At 35.2% G+C, this 23,063-nt stretch overlaps 1 protein-coding gene across 3 annotated transcripts in view; it reads right to left on the reverse strand.

Moving 5' to 3' along the window:
- The window catches only part of LOC118263266 (synaptotagmin-5), an 83,176-nt gene extending 66,204 nt beyond the window's left edge, over positions 1 to 16,972 (reverse strand). The window contains exons 1-2 of one of the 3 annotated variants that reach the window (XM_050705205.1): positions 16,831 to 16,972; positions 15,522 to 15,793 (exon numbers count right to left, since the gene is read on the reverse strand). In XM_050705205.1, the coding sequence (XP_050561162.1) occupies positions 15,522 to 15,793; positions 16,831 to 16,834 (276 nt within the window). In that variant the 5' untranslated portion in view covers positions 16,835 to 16,972. Of the gene's footprint in view, positions 1 to 15,521; positions 15,813 to 16,543; positions 16,661 to 16,830 lie in introns of those variants that run through there. The other 2 variants (XM_050705204.1, XM_050705206.1) reach the window with 2 other exon arrangements.
- Between the last annotated feature and the right edge of the window lie 6,091 nt (positions 16,973 to 23,063).

Genomic DNA, 23,063 nt, shown 5'->3' on the forward strand with positions numbered 1-23,063 from the left:
GATTTTTTTACAGAAAGAGGTCACTCCAATCACGATAGACCAGGTATATTTTGTACTTGTTACTGATAAACAACTACTTCATTAGTTCAGTAGAGTTGTACAACCTTTATTGGAGAGTTGTAAAGTGTTCAACCTTCGTTGAGTGATGTTGAACAAAGTAAGTATTATTTGGCAATGGAATCATTGTAATACTACATTTCTTTAGAATGGACCTATACATTTTTAGGGTTTATCTCTTAAAGACCTCATAGACCGGTATCAAATAAGATAACCAACTTATTATTTCTGTAGTATGATAAATACTATGCCACTCAATCTCATCATTATATCATGTTTCTTCGCAGAAACCAACAAAGGCTATACCTCCAATATCCTGTTTCCAATATCGTTACGGTTGGACAGTCACGTGCAAAGCAAAGCAAAGCAAAATGTGACCTGAGTATGAAATTGACAGCCAACAGAGGAATATTTAGATGCAGTTATTTCTGGTTTAGAATTTTAAAATAGCTGGTGTAAATGTGATTTTCTATTGGTAAATGGTTAGACTAAAATATTTTGAGTATAGTGTAGTAGATTTAGGTAAACTGATATATTATTTTTGGTGCAGATAAGGCGGACGACGCCCCGAGCAGAAGCTAGTTATAATGGTATTGATGTTAAGTATTGCTTGCTAAAGACTACTAAATTTTAACTATGTATATACTTATTATTTGTAGGATAGATACTTATCCATAAGTTGTATATAAAATAAAAGCTTAGGAACAAAATTAAGTATATTTCATTTTTAATTTTAGTTTTCACTCAAAAGGAAAAACTGAGGTGTAAGTTTTAACTATGAAGCAAGTACAAAGAGGAGATGCCATAGTGTAATTGTACACTATGACAAAAAATGGGCTCTGCCCAATGATAGTATAAGTAAAAAGGTCTAGATAGGTTATAAATGCTCAGAAAGCGGCACATTAAAATGTGTACAATTGGCAACGTGTTTGTTGTATGTGATTGTATGTTGAAAAACACGCGCTCCCCGTAAAGTGTCACGCATTATGTTAAAATGAGAGTTCAGTTATGAAATCTCCTCTTTGTATTTCCTTCAAGGTTGTAACACTCAGTTGTGAACTGTTATAGATGCCATTACTCCCACGTGATAGGGTGAATCTAATGCCATATGTCGCTACACTATGACGCCAGTATTATGGTAATCGATTCTCTTACACCTATATAGCTTTTTGGACAGATGTGTAGGGACGTGACATTAAAGGTGACATTAGGTCTATTTTTGGTTAATTTTCTAACTGATGAATAGTTTATTAGTGATGTTTATCATGTAATTTATTATGAAGTATTTTCGACTCTAAAGACTTTCTTATGTAAATTAAAATTAGGCCTTCCTCATCTTCATTTATAAGCAAATATTTTTCTTTTTGTTCTTTTAAAAAGATACAAGTTTGCTTATAAGTAAATATGATATACGTTTTTTACGCAATTTTCACGAATAGAAAAGAAAATATGGACAATATATTATATACATATTATATGAAATGGCCACTAACACTAAAATTACAATTTATAGCAGAATATTTATCAAGTTTATGGCCCTGGTAAGTATTATTTAGTACTTTGTAAAAGAAATATTGCGTTATAAGTTCTAAATATGTTAAAGTTTTAGTGAATAATGTATTGAGGCTTTGAATGTTTGAATAAATTGGTATTTAGTGGCCCTGTGATACGAAAAATCTCATTAATAGTACAGTAGTAGGAGTGCGAAGGGAAAATCCTTACTAAATAAATAATATAGTCTTCCGATCATGATGTTACAATTTGATAGAAGGTCTTCTAATCTATACTTAATATACCCTTACAAAGCTGAAGAGTGGGAGACGTTGTTTGTTTGAACGCGCTTATCTCAGAAACTACTGGTTCAATTTGAATAAATATTTTTGTATTGTATAGTCTACTGATCGAGGAAGGCTATTAAGGATGTAAAAGGAACGTGCCCGTTTTTTTTTTATAATTATATTCGTCTTTGTTTTATTCACACGCGTATTATTCACGAAACAACAGTCTTAAGCAGTTGATTACAACTATTATTAAATAAAAAAACATGAAATTCCTTCCTTAAAACAATATATCTCTTTTTTAGTATCACCTGTTTGAGGCGTTTGGGAGCGTTCCATTTCTATCTTTCCTGTATAAGCTATGAAATATCACGTTAAGATCAATAGGAACCAAGCAGTGCGGGTGAATCCGCACGAAGGCAGCTATTTCAAAAATATTATTGACCTAGTCGTGGGTGTCACAAGTACTTCGACGTTTAATTACTTAATTAAAAGACGTTGAGAAATAACAAGCGCCATTTTTTTGTCTCAAAAGGTAATTTTAGCTTTTCTATTTATAATGAGGAGCGAGGAGTGACTCTGAGTGAATACTTGTGCGGGTAAACAGGTGCTTAGTCCTCCGTTAATTAACCTCCGTCAACCGACGAAGTTTGTTTCCAACGTATGTTTTGTTAAAGTTGAGAGAGACTCCCAGATTCAAGGATTTTCTTTCCTTTTATGAAGACTTTTTTATGCTCTTATTTTCCATGCATATAATGTATGGAAACAGGTCATATGGTATTATATATACCTAAATTAAATATAATAGTATGGTATGTAAGATTCGTAGTAATTGGTGTTCCATTGTCTCTACCTACCCCCATGGAAAACAGCCTATGTATTTTACTGGACTTACTTAAATAATAAGAAATGAAAATAAATAAATATGTACAACTTAAAATAGTATGTATGGAATATTATATGGAGACAACAATTTAATAATAACTGACAAAACTGAATACGGCACACAACGTAATTATAATAATTCTCTTATTTGGTACAGTGTTCGAGAGATAGGTAGATATCTTGAACTTAAACGAACACGTTTTCATAAAGGAAATAAAAACCCAAAACCTCAATGAATAGAGCAGTGATTGAAAGTAAATAGAGAAAATGAAAGGTTGTCATATCATTAGCATCAAGGAAAAATGAACTAAAGAAATACTTGTTCACTGATACTCGTAGATCCGAATTCTGTGCAAACATTCAGTTTTATTAGAGTCCATTGCATGTAAATATACAATTTCTTTTCCTATAGCAATAACGACATCGACTAGTTTCAAACTGTGAAATATTGGCCTATTACAACAGTACATAATAATAACTAGTTGTTTTTATTGAACAATTATCTTCTTAGAAATCAAAGCAAGGTGTTAGAGTTGTGGAAAACCGCCCGGGTTACCGAAGCTTCAGCCAAAGCAGGAGTCGGAACGGGATGGATTTTAGTCAGTTAGAGCTCTCGCCTCACACAAGGTGGCAAAAAAACTGGATGATTTTCCTTCTAAAAACAAAATCTACACAAAGGACATGAAAGTCCAACTATACTCAGAGTTATTTAATAGTGACTTAACCCAGACCTTAATAATTGTTTTCGATACAAAACCGTTACTAAGAAATAATTTAAGTATTCATTAAATGTCTTTGAGAGCGGCATCTATTCAACCTTGTATCAATCTAGATAACCACGCAAAATTATAGGTAATCGTAAAACCTATATATCAATACAGATTATATAAATTGAGATAGACGGGAGACGGCCTAGCCAACCAGGTTTACCGATAATCATATTTCAATCCCGTTTTCTACTATTGTGTCCTAACATAAAAAGGAACATTGTGTCTCTCTGACTGTAATCAAATCAGGTCCTTGGGTTCAGTTTAACAATGGAGTCAGTATACATTCAGGCTTGTTGTACGTATTACTTGTAAATTCGATGATTGGATTTTATGAGCTATATAACCTGCGCTATGTAGATTATTTCAACTAAATTTAAACAGCTCAAGCTTTAATCACCGGATAGTTCGATCTAGGGCTTATACAGGATCTCTTAAACATTACTGAATGTACTTATGTGTTAATATAGTCCTATATGACTTATGTGAGTTCCTATATGAATGACATTAAGTGACATTTTGTGTGTATTAAAATTTAAGTCAATTATATCGAACGAATTTGAAAACCTTTGTCATTGCTTTACTAACTAGCTTCTGCCAGTGGCTTCGTAAAAAGTAGCATGTTGTTCCAGACCATATTCTACCTCTGTTACAAATTCCATCTTGATCTCTTTAGCCGTTTTGACATGAAGGAGTAACAAACATTCGCATTTATAATATTAGTAGGATTATTCCCATATCCTCTTAATATTGATCATATTTCTCGCAACAGTTTTGCATCATTATAATTGTTATAAATAGTAAGGGCATTGAACTTAACCTATCTAAAGATAGAATGATTGAATTAATTTAATAAACTATGAACACTTAGTAAATTAATGAACTTTCATTCAGAGAATAATTATTTTAACATGAATACATTAATGGCCGAATCTTCATTATAAAAGCATGTCTAATTAATTTTAATGGACACAATAAATTATTCTCTTTGAAATAAAATTTATCATACGCTTCTGAGATTTTAACATGATCTTTATTAATTTTCGACGTATTGGAAAATCATTATTCAAATCTTTGTATTCAAACTTAAAATTATCTAAAAAGAAATTAATCTCTAATAAAAATCTTTAATGATTAATAGTTTCAACCAACGTCTTAGTGCTCCCCTACACTACTTAAGGAACATATATGCCAAGTTTCAGCGTCCTAGGTCCAGTAGTTTTGGCTGTGCGTTGTCTGTTTCTCAGTGACTGTCTGAGAGTCAGTCACTCAGTAACAGCTGAGTTTTATATATACAGAAAGATAGAAAAAACCGTACAATATTTAAAAAAAAAATAAATATCGACGCTGGAAAGGCAAAATGTATTAAGCGCCACTTTGGTCGAAAATGAGTTATATATACCGTTGGAATCGCCTGATTTTTCTCTTTCGAATGGTCTATGTCTCGCCTTAATTTGAGCACTTTGATGGCGGTTAATACATCGGTGATTTTAGACTTTTTCGTATATTTTTTTGTTTTAAATCCATTCATTTTTTTACTTTGGCTCATAAAGCGTACATGATAGTAACAAACTATTGATAAGTCATTTATACCTGCTTAAGTTTACAACTAGATTGGTTTTAAATCTCTTTACCTTTCCATTTTTCTAAAAAGTAACGCAATAAAACATTTTACAGATTGGCAATTATTATAAAATCTAAACATAAGTCAATTTACTTGTAAATAAAATATATGTTTTTTGCGTTTAAAACATTTTACTTTTCTGCATGTTACAATTATTTGGACGTTAAAACAATTTTATCCAAAACATTTTATTACTAAAATGGTTGATAATACAATTTTACCTGAAGCTATTCTAATGTGTTTGTAGCACTTAAATTAATTTACCTAATGTAAAATTAATTGCATTTGTGAGTTAACCCTCCCAAAAAAGATTGATAAATACCAAACTATGGTGGTTAGACGGTAGTTCAAGACTGTCATTCACCGAGACCGCGGCTGTTAATCAGGGCCGAGAGCGTTGCGCGGGCGCTTCAGTCACCCATGCGCTGTCGACGAGGGAGTTCACGCTCGCTGTCGCAATACACTGTTCGTAAATATGAGGAGTACCTTAGTTTGCAAACGTGTAATGCCAAAAAGAATTTACCAGATACTGATATAGAAGATGTTGATATAGAAGAAGATTTTTAATTTTCCAAAATGTGATTATTTTTTATTATTATATCGTCACGCTCTTTATCCCCGAAGGGATAGGCAGCGGTGCACATTATGCCACGTAACGCCACTGTATAATGTACACCCACTTTTCACAATTTATGTTGTAAGTCCCATGTAATAGGTGAGCATATTGCCATACATCGGACACATTTCATTTCATGCTATTACTGAGAAATTTTCGAAAAACCGAAAAAAGCCCAGCAATAATTCGCCCAACCCGGGTATTGCCCTTGCCCAGTAATCGCACTTGCAACCACTCGGCTAAGGAGGCAGTCATTATTTCAATATAAGATTAAGTGAGATTATATTTTACACTTATAAGATTAATACTGATACAAAAGATGTTGATGAAGTTTCATGTTATCTATGTCTTGAATATGTTTCCAAAGTCTGATTGTTTTTCATTTTGTATTTGATTAGTATAAGTCTAAGTACAAGTGTACCTATTAACTTGTGATATCTGATCTCTACTAGGTATACTTAAAAGTATTGCCTTTCCATGTTCCGTACCAAAATGGCAAAACTGTTGGGCCTACATAGTTGAAACTTTGTAGGTTGATGTATTCTGGTAACCGCTATTTGGATTTCGAATAACAATTAATAAATTAAAAGGGGCACCCCATACATGGAACTGATTCAAAAAGTTTTAACCTATTCGTGATGGGTGTCTATCGATAATACTTTAAAAAAGACATTAAGGTTCCTAAAACCATTTTTCGTTAAAATCAATTGTTTGAAAGATAGACGTTTCCAAAGTGGAAAAATGAGTGTCCCCCTCTCTAACATTTAAAATATGGGAGGGACAAAACTAAAAAAATATATATATATATATGCTGTAAATTTCATTTGAAACTTTCAAAGAAAATTGGTTTGAACGAGATATCATTATTACTTTTTCAGAAATAATACTAATAGAACTCGTCCGTGAACGGTGGCGGTGTGTCCTGTATGGGCTGAGCACCGCCAAGTCCTCAGGGATGTGGTCGGCGACGGTGACCTCTCGTGCCCGGCACTGGTTCAGGCCATGGTGCGGAGCGAAGGGGACTGGGATGCCGTCTCCACCTTTTGCGAAGCAGTCATGCTAGCTACGGAGAAGGCGGGGCGCGTGAGAGAACAAACCTCCTCACGTCCCAGCCGTCGCGTGAGACACTCCGGGCGTCGGAGATCGCGGGACGATCTCCGGCCACCGTAAGTGCGGGTCTGCGGTTGGCGAGCAAGGGTAGCTCGCCGCCCGACCAGAACCAGACCCGTGCGTGCGGATCGGATCATCTTGAGCTTCTGGGCGTAACTTTATCGCTTACACTAAACTTCGGCTCTTATATAGAGTCGAAGGCGCATCTGGCTGGTAGAAAGTTGGGTATTCTCTGGTGGGTGAGACGGTACTTCACACCGAAACAACTGCTGAGCCTGTACCAAGCGCAGGTTCGGTCTTGTATGGATTACTGTTCTCACCTTTGGGACGGCTCGGCTAAATGCCAGATCAAAGCGCTAGAAAACATCGAAAAGCGTGCCAAGAAGCTCATCAATGATGATGCGCTTGTAGAGGCCCGGCTTCAAAGCCTTGAACACAGGCGCAAGGTTGCAAGCCTTTCCGTTTTTTACCAGATACATTTCGGAGAGTGTGTGGGGGAATTGCACAACTTGATTCCCCCGAGTCCTTTTCATCATCGAACCACAAGACAATCGGCGAGGCGTCACCGTTTCATGGTAGATATCCCACCCACTCGCACAAAGCGCTTCACTCCAAGCTTCCATGTGCGAACTGTTAGAGAGTGGGATTCTTTGCCGGAGTCTGTGTTTCCTGATGGGTATAACCTGGGTGTTTTCAAGGCCCGAGTGAATAGGTTGGTTATGGGCAGACGTGCTCCATCGTAGGCCGCGTCATCACTTACCACCAGGCAAGATAGCGGCTAAACGTCGACCCATCAAACGTAATAAAAAAGTGCATTTTCAAAAAACGCAAATATAACTTTGTCGTTCATACAAACACTATGTATAACGAAGTTATTTTATGACTTTTATATTATGCCATCTACTTGCTGCTACGGAACCCCTCATGGGCGAGTCTGACTCGCACTTGGCCGGTTTTTTTAAGACTGATTGATCTCAGAAGTAAGTGCTTTATATTTTTTCTTCATTTTGCGATGAAAAGTCCTTTTAAAAATTTTTTTTGCGTTATTACCCGTAACTTCCATTATTCATTAATATTGTGAGATAATACTTAAAGCCCAGCGAAAACTTTAGCTTAATGCAAGATAAGACATTTTAGTTTTCATGGTCTGACTTGACCTGATAAAACATTTTACTTAGACGTGTTAGTATGCTGTACAGAATATAACACATTTTATCTAGCTCATTTATGACGCTTTTTGTTCGTTAAAACATGTTTTACCTGGACACGGTGAGTACGGTCAACTGACTTAAGTCAATTTTACCTAACCAAGATTATGGCCTGCATTGTATTAACTCCAAAATCTTGGACACGAAGACACTTACATTATTTTCTATTATTACATTTCATAGTAAACGTTATTCGTAATAACTATTTTGAGTTTCAATAAAAAAGCTCCAGTAATTAATTAGTTATGATTTTTTTGCAAAATTTGAAACTTCAAATCGCTCTACTGAACAATTCACATAATGGCGGTTAATACATTTTGCCTTTCCAGCGTCGATATGCAGACAGATTTTAGGTACTTTATTAAAATCTATTTTCGATATTCGTACAACTTAAAGAACATTCAATAATCACTTACTTCACAGGGCTTCGTGTTCAGTCGTGTTTATACCATTAAAGATAGGCACATCGGCCTTTTTCTCAAAGTAGGTAATACGCATTAGCGTTTGATCTCCAGAGTACTTACAATATTATTAATGTGTCAGTCAAAATTGGAGAAATTGTACTTAAGTACGTAAATGTCAAGTGGCGAACACGGAGGAGATCGAATAAAACATATTTTATTTTACAAGGAAAAGGGAAATTCATAAAAGTTACCGCTAAGCTTACGGGTATGACGTCAAATGTCAGGTTCGAAGAGGAAAAATTGATGAATTACTGTTGCCTTGTTGTTAAGATTAGGTGGTTTTGACAACTTTTGATTTTGTTTTATTAAGTGTCTTTTTTGTTTTACTTTGCACGTGGTCTTTTATTATATGTTAATTTATAGAATGTTTTGAACTGTTTTAGCTAGGTAGCAATAGGAGACCTCAGGGAAGACGGTGGCACAGTGGTCTTCTGAGGCCGTCGCTGCCGTAAAGCGCAGTGTGGCACATTGGAGACGCACGTCTTCGTAGGAATGTGCCGTAAGACGTTACACCGTGGGAGCTCCAGAGCAGGTCTACTAAGAGGACTCGGTGCTCCTTACAGGTGTTGAGGGTGGGTGGTTTTAGCCACTGGGGTGGGTTTAGTGAGGTAAAAATATCACACTCCCTAGCTTTTTATCCCCAAAAAGCTAGACGCCATACGAAGGTAGATGATTTATTTTTATTAGGTAGGAGACGATATAAATGTTAGAGACAAACTATAAATATCTTCAGTCATCCTAAAATGAAAATTATGATTACCTACATAAATTATACGAATATCAAATGGAATCATTGAATACATAAATGACCAATTAATACCAGGATAGAAATGTCAAACCATCGACATTTCCGTCAAGTCCAAGCAACAGGTCTCTAACAAACTAATTCAAACATTAATAATGAATAACCCAACGTCTTCAAAACAAAGTAAACAGAGTTACACATAAAGATATACAAAACCAGTTTACCATGGTCTCGCTTTGCATGATCTTTGCACACATTGGAAGGTCAGTTTACACTGGTTGTAATAGCTTGATGTGTACCCATGTGTACATATGTATGTACAGACATCACAACAACATTGACAGGCGCCATTGTTCCTACACAGTGACAGTTGTGTACGAGTCATAACACAGGGTGTTTAATCAAGGAAGAGTTTCATGATTGACTGCTCTTATCACGTGGTGACGAAGCCTTATTGAATTTACTTGTTAATGAAATGAATTCGAGTAATGTTCAGCATCGAAGTCGTAATAAAACATGTTATTGTTGTTAAAATTTTCTTTTCTTTCTACTACACACGCACAGAACTTTCGCAACAAAATCGTTACTAAGAAATAGTTATTAAGGAATAGTTCAAGTAATGAGTCTCTGAGTGCGACAGTAAGTATTGTCAAATTATTAGTAGGTGCCAATAATCATGATAACGAGTAATCATTATCCGTCAAGAACTCGTCCCATTCTATACCTCTGTTGATAAGTGTTAGTAATTTCTGCTATACGCAATAATAATATGTAAGGCTATTCTAAACTAATTGCAGACTTCAAGCTATTTCAGAAAATTCCGAAAGTAATCTAATAAAACTTTTTCCGAAGGATCAAAACCGAGATCTCTAATACAAAACTACAGACCAATTTTCACCAAACAACTAAATTCCTTCAATCAATACAAATCAATTACCCCACAATTTCTGATGAACATTTTTACGATATTTACCAAGTTAATATAGAAAATGGGGGAATAAAGAAGATACTTGTAGGGGAAGATTGAAAAGATAATGTTATTGAGATGCAACAGGCCTCTCAAGCATTGCGGGGTGCCCAAGGGACAATCCCATAACTAACAAGCAACATAGGGGTTACATGTGACCCCATAAAATATTATTAGAACGGACAATAGTGGGCCTTTTCCTTATAAAATTACAATAGTTATGGCTTAGAAAACACGGTTTATTTTCGTCACAAAAGCTTGTTGTAAAAGCTATTGTGAGTAAAAATAAAAAAGTGTGAAAAAAATGCCATCATTCTCTAACAAAGGTTATGTTGGGTGTAAAACGTCGATGACATGTTATAACGGTTTTAAGTATAATAAAGTAAAATTTTAGTGAAAGGAATATCATTATTAAAAGACCTAGGAAACCTTAAGTAACCGACACGTGCCAAAAGAAACCGACACGTGCCAAAATATGCTTAAATCTAGTTATTTAAGACTATCAAAAGTTAAATTTGACTGCACGGTTGGCTCGGTGGCTGGGCAACCGGCTGCCAAGTAACATGTAGCGGGTTCGATTCCCGCACGAAGCAACTCTTTGTGTGATCCACAAATTGTTGTTTCGGGTCTATGTTTGTCAAACGGAAAAATCCTAATATTCTTGTGTTGTTCATCCTGTTTAGATCCTAATCTCATGTTGTTCATCTTAATGGGACAACGTTCTTAAAAAAAGAAAAGAAAAAAAAACAAAGATAAAAATTCAGACGCTTTTTGTCCCAGTATTGATACAGTAAAGTAAGATCTAATAGGAGCTATTAAATTAGTTCCAGGTTTTATGACAACAGACCGTTACTTTATTCCCGAACCTTTTAAGAAATTCTTAAGTAATTGTTGATTTAAGAAAAAGTCAGCACTTATAAAAATGTAATTAGGAATAGAATGAAAAGAAATATCAAACTCTTTTTTTGACAAGGATTGTAAATTAATTTGATTTAATTGCGAATTTGAAAGCTGGGAGCGTTTTATTTCCAACAATAATTAAAATATTAAAATTTGTAAGTGATTTTGTTTGTATGTCTATTACTGTTTCACAACTAAACTGTTGATCAGATTTTAATATATAAGGTGTTCTAAAAGTATCTGCCACGACTTTAATGGGAGGTAGTGTTGTGTTGAAAGATTACATGGTAGATACTTTTAGAACATATTATATTTTAACATGGATGTTTATAGATGAAATCCTAGAAATGGTTTTAATTGACTTAATTTTTAAGGATTAATAATAGGTAGGCAAATCAGCCGAATCAAGTTTTCTGATTGTTGTACCTGGAACCGAGAGCCAAGGAGATTGTTCTACGCCCATACACAGCTCGCCCCGGAGCCAACAGCGTAGAAAAAAATATTTTCTATTTATAAATTGCTCTTACTAGCTTATAAGAACCAAGTTTCTTGACGGAAACTTTTTACAACAGATTTATTTTAACAAAAGGGACACATTTTGAGGTTGTTTATAATAAAAGAAAACTTAAAAACGACTTCTAAAATAGCTATTTCTAGTATCTACGAAGCATTAACACCTCTTTTGAACTAATATTTTTTCACTCGTCAGACAATCCCCCTGTCGGTTAAGTTTTCATTGATCATCAAAAATCTATTAAGAACTAAACACTGGCCGCTTTAAGCTATTATTTTTAAAAAAGTATATTGAAATGTAATTAAAATAAACGTACATGTCAAATATTTGTTGGTACAGGGCGGTCGAGAGCCTTCTCCTTTAACATTGTGGACAAAGGCTTCCATAAATGTAATTTAAGAAATTGTGACTTGAGGAAAACTAAGAAAATTGCTTTTGCACAACACAAAATTTTGAATTACAGGCACGAGATAAAAATTAATTAAATCTACATTCAAAATATTTGCTTCGATCAAATTCCAATTTCTATCAGCAGACCCAAAGTTCAAAGCCTCTACGAAAATCTAATGTAATACTGCTTTTAAATACTAATTTCGCCTGTACATTGGCGTTAAAGTTATAAAACTATAAAAGTCGAAACACAATTAAGGTACAGCGAACTTTGGTCCTTCGGGACATCTTTGTGAAGTAGTTGAGGCGTTAGGCGTTGCAGTGGCACGTAGTATCCATTTGTTGACATACGAACTCTTTGTACTACAAACCACGTACGAGCGTAAATTGGATCAGATTAGGTATAAAGTAATGAAGCTTTGTAGCTACTACAGATGTTTATACAGCTACAGGACATTTATGTGTAGAAACTAATGCATTTGTGTTTATTTTTATGTTTATATGGAGAAGCTAATGCATTTGAGTGTTTTGGTTTAGTGCGTTGGTTTTTAAATGGGAGGTTGATACCACCGTAATGTAGTGTCAATTGAAGGACCTCTGTAATTAGTCTAGGTATTACACATCGGCACGCATTCCGTGCACACTTCGAAGAGCCATCAAAACGCCACAGATGGTCCCAGTAGGGGTGATGCCAGATCCGGAGTTGCGGACTACCTAGCAGGTTTACCGGGGCTCCGGCTCAAAGTGCAGGAGTAGGAACGGGGTAGTTTTTAGTCAGTATGAGTTTGACACTCCCTCTCGCCTCGACCAATTCCAGGTCAGATTATTACCAGCCATAAAAAAAAAAAACTAGTCTAAAAATAATACTCAGGAAAGGAACTTAACACTTAACATCTCATATTCTGCAGTCACGCTTACGATCTCACAAGACGGATAAAGTATGAGATTATGAGGTAACATCAAAAGTAAATAGCAAATGGGGGCTTCAGGTAGAAAACATAAGCCCATCCCACACGTTCCAATGTTTCCTTTAAATAACACGAATATTTTATCTAATGTCGAAGTATTTTACGTTGTCGTACAGTCTTTGAAGACTTGTGCAGTTATTTTGGTATAACCTTAAAATACATGGGCAGGTTATTTTATTTATAAAGAAGATAGCCTTGAAAATCTTTTATGTAATGTTTTGTAAAATGTGTCTTAGGTTTATTTTGGACAAAAGGTCGGATGATACATTGTTGGATTTCAAGTCTTCGTGAATACGGTCTAAATTCTATTCACAAGACGTTATTCTTTTTCCAAGAGTTTTCCTGGAAAGAATATACGTGTTTTATGTACGTAAGTCTATCATCACACTGTCCTAATTTGCTTAAAGATAGTGTTCTCTCCTTTTCTTCGAGTATACTCAAGAGGTTGTCTACATACGATACAACACGTAATGAACTTTTCTAGTAATAAACTTAGTAGAAATAGGATCAAGAAGTCCTCCAGACGTTCAGATATTCTAGAGTATAGTGAAAATCGAGTTTATTAGGGTTTTACGTTAAAACAAGTTTTTGAAGTCATTGTAAGATTTTTCTCGAATTCTGTTGAAGATATCTTTGTGGGTGATGGGTTAATTTATGTTTATGTAAAATAACATAAAATTTACACCGAGCCCTACAGGGCTTATTAAAATATATCTAAGTAAGTGTGAAGATTTTTCTTGAAGTTATTTAAGTAGAAAGTTATGTTAGTCTATTAGAATAATTTTTTGAGTCCTATCATTTAAGTGCAGTCGAATTATAATAATAGTCGAATAAGAAGATTGTTATCGAATGCTATACCTCATAAATAATCGATGTTAATTCTACTATATTAAAACAACAGAACATAGAGTAAAAAACAGATTACAAATAAGATTTAGTTCATTACTTGTTTAGCTTAACTGACACATTTCATATGGGAGTATACGTCGATATAATCGTCAATAATAATTACATTAATCAAATATTATGAAAAAGCCCGTAAGTAACTCTAATTGGATGCAATCACAAGTACTTGTGTAAGGAATCAATACCTATCGATTCCTTTTATTTGTTTACAAAAGTCGACATCAATTGCGATGTAGTTTCTCGTTACCTACAATCAGGCGATCTTTATTCTTTCTTATTGGACATATTGGAATAATGGAACCGAGGAAATCTTTAAATCTGTGCCGGCGTCGTTTGTAATACAATTTACGGTCAATGTTTTATGTAATACTGAGGCGAGGCACCTGAGTATTTACCCTATTTTATTTCGCTTTTGCATTAGCTGAAACTTTTGCTATAGTGGCAAGGTAAAGTATACTTTGTATCTTTTAACTTAAGATATAAGATTTAATGGTGATATTGTTTACGTCTTTTTTTAGGAAAACATTGCCTCATTCTGGAATTTTCTCCTGTGTCGTGGTTGCGTTTACAAACATACAAGTTCACATATACATGACACCCAGACCCAGAACAACTATCTATTCTGTGGATCATACAAAGAGTTGTTTCGTGCGGGAATCGAACCCGCTACACTTTGCGCCACAGCCGATTGCCCAGGCCACTGTCAATGGTGCAACAATACATCATTTAATGCCGAAACTGTAATTATTGTAGTATAAAAATATCAACTGCTTTTTTTATTCGAACATGCTAAACTAGACGTGCGTTCCGCGAATCGAATTAACATGGTTTCCCATTTTATTTTCGAACATTCAACTCATAACTCTAAACAACGACCCAATAAATTGCAATCGAGACAAACAAATGTAAAATTCCATAGAAAAGTGACTGAAACCACAACTTTATAGTCTTCATTCAAGTTAATTAAAATTCACACGAACCTTGCATACTGAATTCAATGTTTCAAAGTAACTTTAACCATTTCGATTATAACTATGTATACATACATACATATAAAACATATTTATTAGGTACAAGGTATTGCTAACACGCAAGTTTGGATGATTAATGGTGTACTATCAAAGTACTAAAAGTAACTCTTTCAGTCAAAATGTGTAGAGGAATTTAGCATATAGACAACTTGATTTAACATGACGAACAATTTGAAACCAGAAGACTTAGTACCGTACTAGTTTGTTTTACGTTTAAAGTAATCGACACAAGACCTCGTTTTGCACTGTGATTGGCCGACGCGAATGAACCAACCAATCAGAACGCCGAACGCACTCTCGTTTCGTTTTCGTTCAACGTAAAGCAAACTCGTACTAAGGGTACAAGTAACATAACGAGTAGATTAATCTAAAACAAAATAACAACGCGTAGGTACCCAAAATTATGATGAAATATAAAATTCTTTTTTACTGTAAAAAATAAACAAAATGTTTTAGCATATACATAATCTGTTTTGAGTTGTGTAGGTAACACTTTTGAAAGAATTAACTTATATACGGGGTTGTACGGTCCCTGGTTTAGACGCGTAAAGGTAAATTGCGACTAGATTAAAACAGAAAAAGGGTACTCACATTATGGGCAACATCCATAGGTGCGAGTAGAGGCAATTCCTGTCGCCTTGGCTTCCTCCACATGAGGATGACGAGAGCAACCAGCAGGACAGTCCCAGCCCCAATTATAGCTCCAACAGCTGCACTCCACATGTTCCCATGAACCTCCCATGACGTCACACCAACTCTAGCCTCCGACATGGCTTCTACAACCTTTGTAGTGGATTCTTTCTCCATGTTTTTGTAAATGTAGTCTGATGGCGTTTCATACTCGTAGCCGGCCCACTGGTTATCTGTTGATAACAAAATTAGCTGCGTACAATAGTGAGACATCGATCCGTTGTGTATGGCTTGTATGGATTAGTACATGTTGTGTTACTTTGAAAAACTATACTAAGTACGTACGTTTTGATAGGTGTACAACATTTTAGAACGGGTTTTAGGACTTAAGATGGTTGCTTTTTATAAGCGAATAGAAATTAAAAATGTTGGTTTAAAAGCAAAATGATCTATAAATGACTATTTTCTATAAGAATTCGGCTTTAAACATATCATATTGAACCATAATGAGCTTTATTCTATAAAAATAAGGTTCTACATTGCACTATTTTCCATAAAACTTTGAACATAACTATCATATTGAACCACAATGTGCCTTATTCGGTAAAAAATAAGGTTCTATTCCGTACACATTAGTTTATAGGCTACAAGTATGTACTTATGTTATTAAATGAGAGCAAACAATACGGACGTGTCAATTGCCACGCGTCTTCTCTCATGGTATATTCAGATTTATTTATTCAACGAACGTGAAGGCTACGAAATTCTTAGCACGGAATATGAAATAGGCAATGTCCATAATACAATAATAAAAGTAATCTGGGATTATAATGAGCCATGAATAACTTGTAGAGTTTCTAATGTAATTGAGTTATTATTAGTCTTTAACTGTATTCAAAGTATTTGTTGATAGGTAAAACGGTAAAATGGTTTCCTAAAAGCAAACTACGTATGACATTTTCAAAGCGAAATGATCCCATTACATTATGAAGATAGCGAACTAATATCACGCGTCACTCGTAAATCTATTCACGCACAACACCATAAAATATTTTGACACGAGTAGAATTGTACACTTTTAAATAAACAAAATTATTCTTTACTTAAAAACTTTTAACAACAAACGACTGTGAAAATAAAATTCAAACTGTATTCGAAAATAAAAAAAAATAAAACAAAAAATTACTTTTTAGAATTTGAATTTCGAACACGACAATAATAACAAAATAGATTTTTTTAATTCTTTTTTTTAACTAAAGAGGTGACTCACCCATAAGGTTGAGTTGGACAATTTGTTGTTATCTGTTGCAAGTTTAGACAGACACGTGCGTTGGGCGGGCGGGCGCGCGCGACTGGTTGGCGGCGGCTCTCTTCTTATCATTAAACCGACTTGTTTACCCCGACGGCAAGCCGTGATCTGTGTCGCGATGTTGACTTTATTGCGTCGAAGTAATAGTAAGTACTATGTTTCACTGTTACATACATTTCCATAAATGATAAAGAGCAGATAAAAAAATTTGAATTTCAAAATTCGATCGAACGTTTTTTGAATTGATATTATTTTTTTAATAAAAGAACATATTTTTTTTTAAATTGTAATAGATGATTATGATAATTCTAAATGTCTTTAAGCGATTTTCACTCCTATCACAAGATACATAAAGTTGAAAATTGAAAATCTACTTTCATACCCTAAGGACCAAAAAACAATACTACGTAGACACATTTTCGTTCAACACACGTACGTTATAAAGCAGGTTTTACTAAACTAAGTTACCGTTGTGTTCGTAAAGTAAGTTGTCAGAAGTTATCATGATGTAATAAACGAGTAACGCTACCTATTTAGGACACATTTTACGTTTCATACAATTTCGACGTCATGGTGTTTTCATGGGCAATCTCGTTACTTTATTATGGGGTCGTTGTTTGACAGCATTTTTATAGAGATGACAGATTTAAGACAGGCTTTCAGTATTTTGTTTGACATGGGAATCCAATATGGCCTAACTGCCGTATTCAGAGACATTACATGATCACTTAAACTATTACTAAGTAATGATTTGGCTCTGATAAGGATTAAGTTAAGTAGCCAATAAATAACTCTGAGTACGACAGATAGTAAACTTTGTTAAAATTATACTACTATTTTCACACTAATGCGGATTTCAGTGAATCGTAGGTTTGACATCCACGAGTTTTTTTTTGTATTATATAAACTACTTAAGAGAAGCATAGCTCGCACAACACATAAGAAAATCCTAGTTTAGGGCCAGGTAAAAATTAAAGGATGAATTATTTTATTATAAATTTCTTGGGACATACTAAATTAATTATTACCATAACTGTTTGACGTATTGCAGTTATGTCAATTGCCACGATGAGGAATGCTATTTTTAAATATGAGCCTTTAGCATGGCTTGAAACTAGTCGAGTTCCTCGTCAAACGGTTACGTGAGTAAGCCGATAACAATAAAAAATAATACAAAGACGACATACTACAAAAATGCAATGCAATGTTTGGGGTAACTTGAAGTGCCGTTGTGTATTCATAGAACATAATAATGACAGAGCATTAATAACCCTCAATTTAATACGATAGCTTTAATAACAAATCCTGCAGCGCTGCATTTAACAGCAAACCAAGGTACCTACACCATTAATATAACTGACATTGTTGAGTTACGAGCTACATAAACTTAACACTTATTTACTTTATATCTTAGCTATACGTCGGGATAAACGGGATTTAATATATTTACGAGTGGGCGTATAAGTATATTAATTTTGAAATATGTATATTTACAAAGATTTTTCATATTAGCTGTAGACTAGAGGACTTAAGCTAACATATGGAGCTGCGGACTACCCAGCTGGTTACCGGGCTCCGGTTCGAAAAAAAGGGATAGGAACGGGGTGGTTTTTAGTCAGTAAGAGTGATAGTCCTTTTCGCGGGAGAAGCCATTGGATGTTTTTCCCGTCCTTAAAACCCTAAAATACATTGTTACGTAGCAATATAATAAACTCATCATGTAGTGATTACAGATGGTAGAATACGTACGTAATCACCCCTAATCTTGCTGTGAATCTGATGAATTAAGAGCCAAAAGTACGGGACTATCCATTTAACACAGATCATGGTCCACTAATAAACCTGTACTTTACAAAACTGCGACCTCGAAGTCTATTTTAGAGGTTAGAGTAAGAGTTATTTAGAGGAGACCCATAACCCAGCAGTGAAGTTGACGTTGACACAGGCTGTTGACGACGATAACAACTTCTTCTATCGATCTTTCACTTTAAAACTTTACCTTGTTTACTCATCCACGTCCAAACAAATGCAAGTCTCTTGAAGTATTCCAGTAAACGTTTCCATTAGTCGAAATGGACATCGTCTCGGCTCCATTGCACTTTATTATATTTGAAGATAAGTACGTAGGTACTATCGACGAGTTTTAATCATGACCCACTTTGACAACAAATTATCATAATGAAAAAGACTAAGACTATCAATAAAAAAGCATATGCCTACCTAAGTGTCTCGTTCTAAATGTATTTGAAGGTCCGTTGAGAAAGTTACCTTGTGCTGGGTCATAGTTTCAATTTGTCGATTGTACCTAGTACCTACTCAACGGGAAGATGGCGAACGAAATGGATTATTACTCGGGTAAGTAGTTGCTTGCTGCTTTTAGAAATAAAACTTAATCTTTGAGAAGTGGTGCCTGTGTAATGTAGGTGTATATTGGTACACCTACAGTACACATAAATAAATATTGGACACAGGATTCAATAATCTTGCTATGTTTGTTTTTGGGATGGTCTGTGTGATTCTGTGTGTGGGTGGCGATTGAATTGGGAACAGTTCATAGCCTGATAGTAATAGAGTAATAGGTAGATATTAAAGCCATTCTCTGCTGTCACCACACGTTTCACAAAATTTGATGAGTATATTTTTATTTTAATACCTATCTTGTAGATTATTTTAAAATAATAAACAAATCTTTACTTTCTTTCTGAATAAAATACTTTCAAAGATTTATCGATTTGAAATATCGCGTGACGTCACTTCTAGGTACATTTACATTTTCTACGTAGAAATTACGTATTTTCACTCCTAAACTTTGATTTGTTTTTTCTAAGAATTGTTACCTAAGTATCTTATATGACAAAATAAGAAAATACGTGTTTAATATTTTTTCATTTACTTAACTGACGGACTAAATAGATTTTTAATTTTCATACCCCGTCATCATACCTGTTACCTAACCGGAATGAATCCAGACTATTCTAGCATGCGTAGTTTGTAGCACCGAAAAAGCAATAACATAGATTGATTGAGGATCTTACAAATCGATTTGCCGACTCGTTTGATAAAATAAGCGTAAAGGAAGTTTTATAGGTACTTAAACAGGTAATATTTTTATTTAAATGTCAGGTCCATAATAATATTAGATCGAAATTAGATTCTAATAAAATGTGTACAAAATAAAAATGTTCGTTCGTTCGACAAACGACTACGGAAATTGGATTCTAGTAATATACTAATAATGGTTTGGTATAGTAACCGAATAGGTCATATTGCTCCATATTCGGCAGAAATGATCTCCCTTCCCATCTCCCTTCCCAATCTTCTCAATCCCCAATTCCCCAACATCCCTTAAATTCCTAACCCCCAAAAGGCCGGCAACGCACTTGTAACGCCTCTGGTGTTTCAAATGCCTTCAGGCGGCGGCGATTGCTTACCTTAATGTGATCCGACTGCTCGGTTACCGGTTAATTCCATAAAAAAAATTTGGTGAAGTCAGTGAACAAAAGCTACTATCACTGTCAAAGTCAAAGTCAAAGCATTTATTTCAATTAATCCTAAATTAGGCACTTTTGAAAAGTCAAATTGAATTACGCGTGCTCGTTCCAAAGTGTGTAAAACTGTATCTGTCTCAGCACCTACTTAAGCAAAAACACTCACAAATTCAATAAGACTCAGTGACGTTGATGGCGATTGTACCCCCATATGCTCAACAGTAGCGAGATAAATAAACACATCATTATGTAAGCTTGCCCGCCTCCGCTGAATAGACGGGAGTGCTCATTCACCACATGAAAGTGATGGTAACGCAATTCCTCTTATTTCCGTGCAGAGTGGAAGGCCAATGAGTTAACATTAGGTACTTATTAGTGTCATTTGTTGTGCAGAGAAAAGGATGCGAAGAAAGAAATGTTGTGGTTCAAAATGTATTTTAGTTCTTTCTTTTAAAAGTAAAGAAGCGTAGGTTGGCCGAAAATGTTACAAAAAATATGGTAGGGCTGGTTTTAGTACGATCTAAATCAAATTTTACTTAGATATTACTTTGGTACCTTATCACTACAAATACTTAATGGGTTATACGTAGAAGGTAAACGGGTTAATGCTAAGAATAAAATAATAAGTTACCTACACACTTAGCTTGCAAAAACTTCAATTTAAAACTAGGTATTTTAGTGGCTTTACTAAACTAGAGCAAAGTTAGGTTTTCTTTAACCTAACTAGCAACAGGTTTTTCTTTAGTGATTGTATATTTATAAATCCACTCGGTAATAACATGGCGTAGGTACCTACTGGGATATTGGGAATCTTTGCAAGTCATACTTGCACAATTTGTTTCATGTTGAGCGTCCAATCACTAACATCGTCTATCAAGCGATTGACAATAGTAACGATAGCGATACGGGAACACGTCAGTATTGAAAATATAGGTGATAGGAATAGGATCATTTGTTAAAATACATTTATTTATAGTTCAGTCCCTAGATAATTAACTGATTCCAAGATCTGAATTTTTATTTTCTTAGGTGGATAATTTACACGACCACGAAGACAAGCAATTTAAATTTTTCACTTAAGTAATAGCAAGTGGGTTAGAGATCGTAGTTTAAAAAGTTCAGGTTGTTTATAAATAGTAGCAAACGTACCTAAGTATTCTAGTCTATCATCACGGTATGGACTGTGACTGAGTAACTTTGGTTGGTGCGATGGCTCGGCAACTGGTTGCCGTGTAACATGTGCGGGTTAGATTCCCGCACAGAGCAACTCTTTGTGTGATCCATAAATTGTTGTTTCGGGTCTGGGTGTCATGTGTATGTAAACTTTTATGTTTGTAAACCGTCCACGACTCCGGAGAAAACTAGTGGGGCAATGTAAAAAAACTAAGGTAGGTTAATGGCTAGCCATTAACACACACGCACGTCGCACAAACGAAGTCTTCAGTCAAGTCATCAACTTTCTTTGTCCTTTGTCCGTTGACTGACCTACGACGTCATTATAATATGGTGAGAGGCAGCTCGCTTAGCTACAAACAGAATAAGAAAAATTCTTGCCTACACTCCATTGTTTATTTGCAAATACCGAGCTGGAGAGTGCTTCATCTGCGAAGGTTTTCACTTCCAATTACATCTAACGAACCAGATCAAAGCATTATATTCTATTTTATTTAAAGTAACACGATTGAATTTCCATTGTTTTTTGACGTGGACTGAACAAAGATAGAGATGTGTACTTGAAATATAAAATGTAGGTAGGTAGGTACCTATTGACCTTTTTCTTTATAAGATACGTATTTGTTTCGATTTTTTTTCATCTTATGACTTTTCCCACGTAGTGCGAGGCGAGAGGGAGTGTCAGACTCTTACTACTACATGCCGTTTCTACTCTAGCTTTTCGAGGCAGAGCCCCGGCAAGCCCGCTAGGTAGTCGGCAGCTCCCGATCATGCATCAGCCCTACCTGTGGTGGTTTGATGGCCCCAACGCGCCTACGTACGGCTGTACTGGTCGGGCGGCGAACTTTGCTCGCCGTCTACAGACCCGCACTTACGGTGGCCGGAGATCGTTGCGCGATCCCCGACGCCCGAAGTTTCAAGTTCACACCATAGCCTGAACTCATGCTATTTGATTCGCTAATTTGACATTTTAAAAGTAAGAACTTATTTAGAATCGTTAATTTATTCCAGTTAGAAGAAGGATATTTACAACTGTTACCTAATTAAATAAAGAAGGTACCTAGGCACCTATGTGTAACTTTTTCCATACTTTACTTACGTTAGTGCCAACAAAATTATGGATAAACTTATAAATATCTATTTTTAGTAGACCTAAACCCACCTCAAAGTAAAGGCTCAAAGCTTTGAGTAGGTACCCTTACCTACCTTTCCTTTCCACAAGAGTAGGTACCAACAAAAACAAATTAACGTCCATAAGTCTCAACAATATCAAACGAGGCTAAGCCTGACAGATTGGTCCGGTATCTTTATTTATCACAGCAACCTTCCTTACAGAATTCTAATGTTCTGTTCAAATTGGCCCCAAGGAAGCCCATTGGTAATCGCACAACATCCATTGCTGCTTTTATTTAGTTCATAGTGTGTATGTCTGAGTTTAGCGAGTAATGGACACGTTGCATATTCCAATCAGTAGCTATAGATACCTACATAGGGTTGGCAAATTTACATTTCTATGAAGATTGACGCTGTCGG

The sequence above is a fragment of the Spodoptera frugiperda genome, chromosome 27 (genome assembly GCF_023101765.2).
Source record: "Spodoptera frugiperda isolate SF20-4 chromosome 27, AGI-APGP_CSIRO_Sfru_2.0, whole genome shotgun sequence".
Lineage (NCBI taxonomy): Eukaryota > Metazoa > Arthropoda > Insecta > Lepidoptera > Noctuidae > Spodoptera > Spodoptera frugiperda.